Source organism: Carcharhinus amblyrhynchos, chromosome 25 (genome assembly GCF_965287045.1).
Source record: "Carcharhinus amblyrhynchos chromosome 25, sCarAmb.v2.hapA, whole genome shotgun sequence".
NCBI lineage: Eukaryota > Metazoa > Chordata > Chondrichthyes > Carcharhiniformes > Carcharhinidae > Carcharhinus > Carcharhinus amblyrhynchos.
In genome coordinates this window covers 11,911,758-11,922,775 of record NC_137348.1, presented here as the reverse complement: position 1 = coordinate 11,922,775, position 11,018 = coordinate 11,911,758, and the positions used below count along the sequence as shown (strand labels likewise).

At 42.5% G+C, this 11,018-nt stretch overlaps 1 protein-coding gene across 2 annotated transcripts in view; it reads right to left on the bottom strand.

Annotated features, from left to right (window-relative positions):
• Positions 1–2,134: 2,134 nt before the first annotated feature.
• The window catches only part of fpgs (folylpolyglutamate synthase), a 54,365-nt gene continuing 45,481 nt past the window's right edge, over positions 2,135–11,018 (bottom strand). For both annotated transcript variants that reach the window (XM_080212413.1, XM_080212414.1), the window contains exons 15-16: positions 9,451–9,517; positions 2,135–7,091 (exon numbers count right to left, since the gene is read on the bottom strand). In XM_080212413.1, coding sequence (XP_080068539.1) covers positions 6,664–7,091; positions 9,451–9,517 — 495 coding nt within the window. In that variant the 3' untranslated portion in view covers positions 2,135–6,663. The remainder of the gene's footprint in view (positions 7,092–9,450; positions 9,518–11,018) is intronic.

Genomic DNA, 11,018 nt, shown 5'->3' with positions numbered 1-11,018 from the left:
GGATGTTATAAAGAAAATGGATAGAGCGGCTTAAACAGTACAATACCTTGTTGTTATTTGACTGCACAGTTCTCAACCAAAACATTAAAGTTCATAATGGGATCAATACTAAGCCAACCAACATGCAGGGGCTGGGCAGTTAATAGATCAGTAAGTGTATTACTGCTCATGTAAAACCTGATTCACTTTCTCAGGTAGCTTGTTTGACAAAGGTTAGAATGCATAAGCTCACTAGCACTTCAATGAATACAAATGATCTGTGAATGACTTGCAGAATAATCATTAAACACATACCACATCAAGCTTGTACACATTGGTTTATACTTTTTGCCATTGGTTATGAATTCATCTTATTTCATGTGGTTAACCACAGATGGTAAAAGTCATTATGTTTTTATACAATGGCGAGGCAGCAGGAGACATTGTTGTTCAACCACTGCAAGTCAGCAAAACGTGGGGAGTTACAGTGGCACAATGATTAGCACTGTTACCTCACAGCATCTGGGACCTGGGTTTGATTCCAGTCTTAGGTAACTCTGTTTGGACTTTGCATATTCTCCCTGTGTCTGCATGGGTTTCCTCCGTGTGCTCCAGTTTCCTCCCACAGTTCAAAGATATGCAGGTTAGGTAGACTGGCTACGCTAAATTGCCCCCTTGTGTCCAAAGCTGTGTCAGTTAGGGTGGATTAGCCATGGTAAATGCATAGGGTTATAGAAATAGGGCAGAGAGAAAGATTCTCTGCCAAAGAGTCAGTGTTGATTTGATGAGGCAAATAGCCCCTTCTGTACCGTATGATTCTAGAGGCTGGAATTGGACTTAGTAGGAGTTAGCATACGGACAATGGCATTTCAAATGTGTATGAGTTTATGCGGGGTGCAAGATAGGAAGCAGGCCAAGGATGTGTAATCAAGTCAACGATGACAATGGCAGAGACGAGGACTTCAGCAGTTGATGAGTTGAAACAAGGTCCAACTCAAGCAAAGGCACAGATTGGTGGTTGGACCCTTTAAATGGGTCAAGCAACACTAAGGTTGCAAACAACCTTTCAGTTTCTCAAAGCGGGCAGGGGATGGAGTTTGCAATGGGGCTGAAAGTAAATAAATTTTTCACAAAGAATGGGAAGTCATCCCAGAACAGATAGGACGCAGATCTGCAAACGCCAGGTGAAAACGCATCCAAGAGCGTAACCCCCTTCTTCTCGGAGGTAGCGGCCACGGCTGATGCTGCTCCATTTTCTGCTACACTGCCTTATTCTTTTCACACATTGTTAAAGACTGCTGCTCCATGTCTAGAGTTATCCTGAGCGTGTTGGGGGTTGGATAGGAGCCACCACGTAGGAATATGTTCAACCAAAGTTTATTTGTTTGTCACAAGTAGGCGTACGTTCATAGTGCAGACGTTACTATGAAAATCCCCTAGTCGCCACACTCTGGCACCTGTTCAGAACACTGGGGGAGAATTTAGCATGGCCAATGCACCTAACCTGCAAGTCTTTCGGAACGTAGGAGGAAACCAGAGCACTCAGAGGAAATCCACACATAGAGAGAACGTGCAAACACCACACTGGCCAGGAATCGAACCTGGGTCCCTGGCACTGAGAGGCAGCAGTGCCATCCACTTGTCACCCTGACTGTAGCACTTGGGGTAGGGGAAGCGAGACAGAATGCAGGCTTAGTGCATGCCTCAGAGCAAAACTGGAATAGGTACAAATCAGTTATGTCAAGTTTTTCCTTGGATGAAGGGGCATGTCAAAGTTCTCAAATTGTGCAATCATACCTGAATCAGGTGATTAAAGGAGCAATTGTGTCTGCATTATGTAGACACACCTTTCTAGAGTACGACAGTGACATAAATGCAGCAAGTTACTACTTAGAGAACCATTAGTTGAATGGTTACACATCATGGGGCTTGTGGGGAGCAGCTTGTTACAACTGCCAAAAAGATTGAGGAAACCAGCAGGTAAGCAAGACAGGAACAAAATGGGTGTTTTTGTAATTTTGTGAAAGCAAAAACAGTGAGTGCTGCAGATGGGAAGGAAACCCAGGACCACAGCTGTCAATTCCTTTTCAAATATTCTTGTGGTAAAGATCCACTGAATTCAAATCAACATGCACTGATTTGCATGGAGGCAACATGGAAAAAAAAGTACTTTAATGCACATTTTACAAATAGTACAATAAACCAACATAACTTACAGCAAAATTGTTAAAACTTTGCAATAAATTGAGTTACTTTTTCAGTTGTTTGAAATTGTTCAAACTAGTTATTTTACAGGCATCTTTTTAAGTTATCAATCTGATAATTCATTAATCTTGTTGATTCATTTGGATCAACTGTCAGTAGAAAATCAAGTTATTACTTAAAGTAAAAATGCAAAAATAAATTAAAAATCTTCTGTTAGAAACCCACTGGGCAGAATTTTCTGAAATTCTCAATGCTGCTGCTCCAAATTTCAAAAAGAAAGAAATGTATAAGAAATCAGAAGGCAACAATCCTGCCCGCTAGATTCTTAAAGAGGAAAACTATTGGTCTTAACTGACATGTAATACTTTTTAAAAAGAGGAAATGCTTACAGCATTTAAGATTACTCGTTGTCTCCCACCACCATTCTCCATTCTTGCATGATGATCATTCAGAGAGGGCCCCCGTGATAGAGATCTTGTGCGAGCTTTTCACGGGCATCATTCAATTCATATCACTTTAAAAAAAACTCTTCAAGGCACCAAAAATATTTACTCAAAGGTTGTTCCCAGTTTTGAAGTATAAAAAGCAACAAAGCAGAAAAATAGCCAGGTGTGGAAATTTGAAGCAGTGTAGCTGATCAGGAAAACCACTAACTGTGGCTTAATTTTTTTTCTTGGCAATTAAAAATTACAGCATTTAATCCAACAGATCTAATGTGAATCAGCTTTGTGCAAATTACCAAATGTTTGATGTTACATGTGAGAAGTTGAATTAATGGATTATCTTCAAACAAAAAAGAACACGTATAATCTAGTTATGAGACACTTTGTTTTCCTTGTAACTGGTGCATGTTATATGGAAAAGTAATGGCAATGCGGCTTAGAATTGTTTGATCAGACTTTGTACTCACAGAAAGGACATAGGGTTGAACATCATCCATTCTGAGTGAATCCGTCAGATCACTCACAGCAGTTCCAGATCTAATTCAGCATAAAATTGGTGCTGATTTCCCACGAAGTGAATTAGGAGTTTGACAGCTGCCCTTAAATTGTTCAAATAAACAGGAAACGATCACTACTTAAAATCACTTACTAAAGCTGCTTGTCTTTAGAAAGAAGTGACATCTCTCTTCAGCAGCCGGTTACAGCCAGACGTTTTATACAGTCTACTTATATGATTAAAGTATCCACAAAGCTACTTATTCTGGAGATCAGGTCATCAACTGCATGGAAATTTTCCTGACTTTACCATTCCATTAATGTTATTATTCTCAAATCACTGGAATGTCTTGGAGCCCCAACTCAAGGCTACATGACAGCTGGCTACAATATGAATGGCAGTTCCTCCACCAGATGTCTCCTGTTTTTCACAGTTTTTGTGATATGGGCCTTCGCTTGTTGAATCCCCAGTGTGACTATCAACAGTCACACTGGAAGGAATCAGAGATGGGAACTTGCACAAAATTACTCTAATAGAATCCCTACAGTGCAGAAATAGGCCATTTGGCTCATTGGTTTACACCAACTCTCCAAAAGAGCATTTTACCCAGGCCCACCTCCCTTCCGTATCCCCTTAACCCTGTGCATTTACCATGGCCGATCTACCTAACCTTGACATCTTTGGGTACTAAGGGGCAAATTAGCATCACCAATCCACCTTAGCGAAGTGAAAACTAAAACTTCCTGAAAACACAATCTGAATAAGAGGTTCTTGTTAAAATACAAAACAAACATGGAATAAAAAAACAAAGCAATCATTAATGAGCTATGCAATAACCAAAAGATAATGCTTGGCACTGCCAGTACACAGTCTTTGAACAGCTTGCTCTGTCTCAAGATGTTTTGGGCTGGGAACATGCAATTTCACAAAAGGGAACGATGGTCTTGTTTAAGTACATGTAAACTTTGGCTCTTCATTTAAAAACATTCTTTTAAAAAAAACAGATCATGTAAGCTCTGCAACATTATCACAATGAAAGATCCAAGGTAATCACTTCAGGGTCCCAGCGATGCTACTTTATGGCTAACCACTAGATGGTGCACAAGAGCAATCCTTGGTGACTTGTCTTCAAATCACCCCTTCAATCTTGCTCTCGAACCACTTACAGACATTGGTGTTCCACGTCAGGTTCACATGTCTACATTCTGCAGCATTGTGGGAACCCATTTTATTTGTTTGTGGGATGTTGGCATCACTGGCTGGTGCAGCATTTACTGCCCATCCCCAATAGCCCTTGAGAAGGTGGTGGTGAGCCACTTTTCTGAACGCGCTGCAATCCCTGTGACGTAGGTACACCCACAGTGCTGTTAGGGAGGGAGTTCCAGGATTTTGAACCAGTGACTTTGAACAAACAGTGATACATTTTTAAGTCAGACTGATGTGTGGTTTGTAGGGGAACATGCTGGTGTTTCCAGATATCTGAGATCGCAGGTTTGGAAGGTACTGTTGAAGGAGCCTTGGTGCCCTGCTGACTACACAATGGCAAGAAATATTTCTGCCTAGTTATCTTAGTTTTTGATTTTTCCCCCCACTTATGTCCAAGAGAAATGAATCTCATGTGTTTTTCTCTTGATACGGAAGGCAATATAACCGTGGGACAGGCTGATCGACCAGGCGGTCTTTACCCATGTTTCTGTTTCATATGGTGCTAAGCACAGGACTAATCAGCTAAACATCAGGCTGGGATTCTCTTCAGTTAGCCTCTTAGTTTATGGATAGGTTGGAACTAGAAGAAATTTTAAAATATAGTATCCTTCCTACAGGTTAGTGCGATAAGAACCGTAAGGACAGATTTACTTCCACAATCAAGAGCCTGCTCATCTTTGTAGTGATGGGGAAGACTGTGCAAATATCTTTGCCCTGGCTTCAAGCATCATCTCTGCAGGTTGACTGTTTTTCTGATCCTAGCTCCACAGGTCCTTGCAGGTGAAACTGCTACAAATGGCACCAGACTGTGGGTCGTCTCCTGCCCATCCAGCTCTCATCAAATCCATAGTGCAGGAGGCCATTCGGCCCATCAAGTCTGCACTGACTCTAACACAGCATCCTACCCAGGCCCCATCCCCATAACTCTATGTATTTATCCTGCTAATCATCCTAATCTACACATCTTTGGACACCAAGGGGTAATTTAGCATGGCCAATCAACCTTACCCGCACATCTTTGGACACCAAGGGGTAATTTAGCATGGCCAATCAACCTTACCCGCACATCTTTGGACTGTGGGAGGAAAGCGGAGCACCCGGAAGAAACGCACACGGACACGGGGAGAACGTACAAACTCCACACAGACAATGACCTGAGGCCTGAATCAAACCCAGGTCCCTGGCGCTGTGAGGCAGCAGTGCTAACCTTTGTGCTGCCCTTTGTGCACCATTGACTTTATCCAGCAGTGACCAAACTCCATTTTATATGGAAGATGCCGTTAAGACTGTCAATAAGAGCTATTACTCACTCACCCTGAACCTTAACTGACAGGCAGTGTTTGTTAATTTCTTCACATTGTGCTGGGTGACTTTTCACTGATTTTGATTTTTTTACAAAATGTTTTCTTTTGGATATGTTTGAAATAAAAGTGGAAAAGCACAGACACAAAGTGCACAGGGAAGCACTGTAACTCCCTCACATATTGACTTCCAATTGCTGCTGCACTCCTTAGAACGAAAGGCAGGTAGGAAGATCAGAGGTCAAGCTGTTTCAAGTATGCTCTATTCTCAGCCATAACAGTGACAAAGGGTTTCTATGATTACAAAGTGGATTTCTTTTCTTTAAAAGGGCGCCACAGTGGTTAGCACTGCTGCCTCACAGCTCTAGGGACCCAAGTTCAATTCCCGGCTTCAGTCACTGCCTGTGAGTTTGCACATTCTCCCCATGTCTGCATGGGTTCCTCCGGGTGCTCCGGTTTCCTCCCGCACTCCACAAAGATGCGCGCGTTAGGTACATTGGCCGTGGTAAATTGTCCCCCAGTATCCCAGGGTGCATAGGTTAGAGAGGTTAGTGGGGTAAATAGGTGGGATTATGCAGATTGGGCCTGGGTGGGATTGCTGTTGGTGCAGGCTCAATGGGCCAGAAGGCCTCCTTCTGCACTGTAGGGTTTTTATGATTACAAAGGGAAACGTCCCATTTCACCAAACTGCACCCAGCTTACTTTCCAGTTTGTTTGTTTAAGACCCATAAAAATTAAGACTTCTTAAAAAATAATTAATGTGCAAAAATTTAACCAATACTCACTATTAGGCTTAAAAGCCAAATCTACACTTTACTCGCAAAACGTTCCTGAAAAATCCATGTTCTGGGATTATCCACTATCTCCTAACAAAGTGAAAGGCAAGATTCCACTCAGTCAACACAACTTTTATGTCAAGATACTTGGCATTAGAACATAGCTGGGTACAGCAAATAACTTTGCAGACCCAGAAACCAATCCCCTACCTCACCTAATCCTTACAGCAAGGTCAGGGGAGGGAGGGATGCAGTTTTTACTGAGACAAGGACTGGTCAAGAAGTTTCAGGCACCCGCCCACAAGATGAAGGCTTCCTGTGATCAGGACCTGTATGGTGGCAGCTTCCTTCAGTGTTGCAGCTCCTGCCAGATGTAAATTGAGAGGATTAGCCACCGTGAGCTGGAGGTCAGGGTCGCGTCCTTGTGTTATCCATTGCAGGGCATTGTTGATACAAGGGAAGACGAGAGCACGAGTGGCTATCTGCTCATCTTTCGATTTATGCAACAGTAGCATTTCCTCATCCAAATCACCCTTCTTAACCAATGCAGTCGGGTCCTCCAGGGTGCTGCCTGGTAGGTTCCATAAATTGTCACGCTTCACTTCTGTAAGTTTACACCAGGCATGATGGTTGTCAAGGCAACGACTCAACATGTTCTCCAGAGACACAGTGTAATTTTTCTGATCTGTGAAAACAAAGTCTTGCGTATCAAACCTAAGTCAACAGTTTTCCTCTTGCCAATCTTTTGTGCTCATAAAAACATACAAAACAGGAGTAGCCCATTCAGCTCTTTGAGCCTGCTCCAACATTCACAGAATCCCTACAATGGAGGAGGGGACCCATCGAGCCTGCATTGATAATGACCCCAACCAGGCCCCATCCCCATAACCCCATATATTTACCCTGCTAATCCCACCTGACACCAAGGGCAATTTACCACGGCCAATCCGCCTAACCAGCACATCTTTGGACTGTGGGAGGAAACTGAAGCACCCAGAGGAAACCCACACAAACACTGGGAGAACATGCAAACCCCACACATACAGTGACTTGAGATGGGAATTGAACCCAGGACCCTAGCGCTGTGAAGCAGCAGTGCTAATCACTGTGCCACTTTGCCGCCCATATGATCATTAAGATCATGGCTGGTCATCCAAATCAGTAACCTGGTCCTATTTTTCTATACAAAGGATATCAGAGTTTGCAGATCAAGACACAATGCTGGCATCACATACACCGCGTGTAACAAACTGGTCAGATGCAGAGCATTGCATTGTGATGGATGGCTAGTTAATTTTATTCTGGTGAGTTACACACTGGGAACAAAGTTCCTGTTCTTTAAACAGGACCATGGGAAATGTAGTGTGCACTTCAGTTATTTGACAGGACACAACTTCAGCTTAACGTCTCCTCCAATAATCTGATTCTATTTCATTATGAACTGCTGTCAACCTTGATACCATAACCACAAATCAAGTAACTTCCAAGTCCACAAGCCGCTAAACTAAAGAGTTGGGAATTCTACCAACTGGACCAAACTGATGGGTTGTACCAGTTACTAGGAATTCATGCCAGGATTTTAAAAAGGCGACTGAAGCTTACCTCAAGGCTAAACATAAAATTTAAACTTTTGTGGCTCCAGCTGCAAATCAATTCAAAACTTGAGTCAATAATAAAATCCAGACCTAAAATATTTGGAAACCACTTCTCTGCATTGTCCTACTACTAAAATAGTGCCTCGACACTACACTGCCACTGACAGTTTTGATTTTTTTCCCCCACCAGTCACGCTGTGCAGTGAGATTGTACATTTTCTATTTTCATAATATTTACAGCACGCAAATAGATCATTCAGCCCAACTGCCTGTACTTATACTCCACGGAATCTAGAATTATTGGCACTATTTAAAAATAAGGGATTGCTTATTTAAGCAAGATGGCGAGAAACCTTTCCCACATTCATGTGAACGTACAAATTAGATGCAGAAGTAGGCCACTCAGCCCATTGAGTCCACTCCACCATTCAATATCACAGCTGACCCAATTGTAATCTTGCGTTTACCCCAATAACCTTTCACCTCTTGTTACTGAAGAAGCTCTCTATGAAATGGCACCAGACATCATGGGGCAAAGGGTATTTATTAATCAGATGTCAGCACAGCCAATTTGTTTCTCAAAGTGAGCTATGTTCTGTTCAAAAGATAGGTCAGATATTTCCATGTGTCTGCACGTTGGTCTACCATCTTTCGCTGATTCTCTCAGGCACAGGGGCTTCCAAATGTCCTAAGACAGTGTTCCGCAAATTGGGTTCCACAGAACCCTGGGGTTCTGCAGTAGTCCAGCAATCTTAAATTTGAGAAAAGTTCAAAGTCTTCCAGCTTGTCCAGTCAAATTCAGATTTTACAGTAGTGGTTACTGATAGGTGCCCTAGTCAGTCTACTGGCAGCCATGGTACTGGGAAGCCAGCCTCTGATTCGATGAGTTTGGGGGTGGGGGGAGAAATGTTTCTCAGGGGTGACATCAGTACTCTTGGGAAAGCTGTGGCCGGAGAGGTTTGGGAAACGCTGCTCTAAGGTTCAATATGTTTCTAATTAGACCACTGACATACTGAGCAGTCAACTGAAACCCTGTAAAGTTACAGTAAGAAGCCTCACAAGACCAGGTTAAAGTCCAACAGGTTTATTTGGAGTCACGAGCTTTCAGAGTGCTGCTCCTTCATCAGATGAGTGGAGAGGTGGATTCACAAACAGGGCATATAAAGGCAAAGACAAAATTGCATTCCAACCATTATCTTGCAATTGTGACTATGTCTACTTATGCCCTGTTTGTGAACCTACTTCCCCACTCGCCTGATGAAGGAGCACCGCTCCGAAAGCTCGTGATTCCAAATAAACCTGTTGGACTTTAACCTGGTGTTGCGAGGCTTCTTACTGTGCACACCCCAGTTCAACACCGGCATCTCCACATCATGCCAATAAAATGACACTTTTCTTTTAAAAGAGAGTCCATGCTTCAAAGGAAGTGATTTACCAGAATTAACTTACCAGCGTTACGGTTCTGTGTTACGTCCAAGAGATTGGGGCAGAAAACTGCAAAATCAAACTGACAAGGCTGGAAGAAACCACACATCATGTTATTTTATTAACTGCAGGAAAGGCTCCAATCGTCAGGACTGTGTGAAATCAGGAATTCAACCAGGAGAGGAAAGGGTTACATTAAAGGTGTCATCACTTTTATTGACTGACTCAGCACTTATTTAAAGCATCTCCTTTCAACACTTAGCTTTTCCTCAAGCTTCTACCCTTTGTGACACAACATTATCTCACGCAAACTCACCCTTTTCCTCCCTCTGTGTTCCATGTACCTGCATCCAGATAGCATCATCTGACATAGACTATTTGGGAAAGGGGATAGAGTGTCAATGCAGGAGACAGAAACTGCTGCTGAGCTTTCCTACTCAAACAGCAATACTCCGTACCCCACAATTCTGTGGCAGAGGGCATTAGGGCTCAGCGTCTGTCCACACTCCACTTAAAAAAAATAAATACTTTTCAAAGGAAATATGGGAGACATCAAAGAAAGGATTAATGAAACATGTGAATTCGGAAATGGAGATGGTCATTCGACCCCTTGAGCCTGCTCTGCCATTCAATAGGATCATGTATGGCTGAACTGATTGCAATCTCAATTTCACATTTCCACTTATTCCTGATAAATGTTCACCCTTTTGCTTGTCAAGAATCTATATAGCTCTGCCTTAAAAATATTCAAAGTCTCTCTTCCTCAAAAAGGTAGTGGAAGCAAAGTTCCAATGACTCAAAATATTTTTCCTTATTTCTGTCCTAAATACACAAGCCCTTATTTTTAAAACAGGGGCCCCTAGTATTAGATTCTCCCACAAGAGGAAACAGTCTCTCCACATCAACCCTGACAGGACTCCTCAGGATTTTATATCTTTCAATCAAGTCGGCCACTTACTCTCCAAACCCAACGGAACTAGGGACTCAACATTAATACTGTCCTGTTTATCACTCACTATATAATCTAGATTATGAGGAGCTTCCGACTGCTAATTGTTATGCAGGAAACAATTTAGACTCTGCACATCATTCACAACTTCAACTTTCACAGAAACAATCTGTTATTTTGTGGTACTCTAGCATTATTGATAAAGGGAAACTAGGCACAGCAGTGGCAGCTGTTGAGCTCCAGTTTTTACAATGTTAACAACATGGCTGATAGATCATTTTGTCTGAGAGGGGACTCCACCCTTTTGGGTGATCACTCATGCTAGGGTCACATTGGTTGAAGTCAGGCGGCTCACTTCTGCTTTACAGTCTTAAAGAGAAAGAGACACCACATGCACAACATAGCTAACCCTTTAACTTTTTCATGCAATCTCCAATCTTAATTTACTCAGCCCACTCTTTAAATAAGTACTGTGCACACATTTGTATATTGGTGTAGCAGTGCTTTCCGAGTTCTACCCTCGGCTGTGTGATGACCGACGACTACATGCTTTACTCTGGGTGTGATATTACTCTCCAATCCATTACTGATCCTTTTCTTTATCAAGCATCTTACTTTGCAATGCATGCTGGTACCATCATCA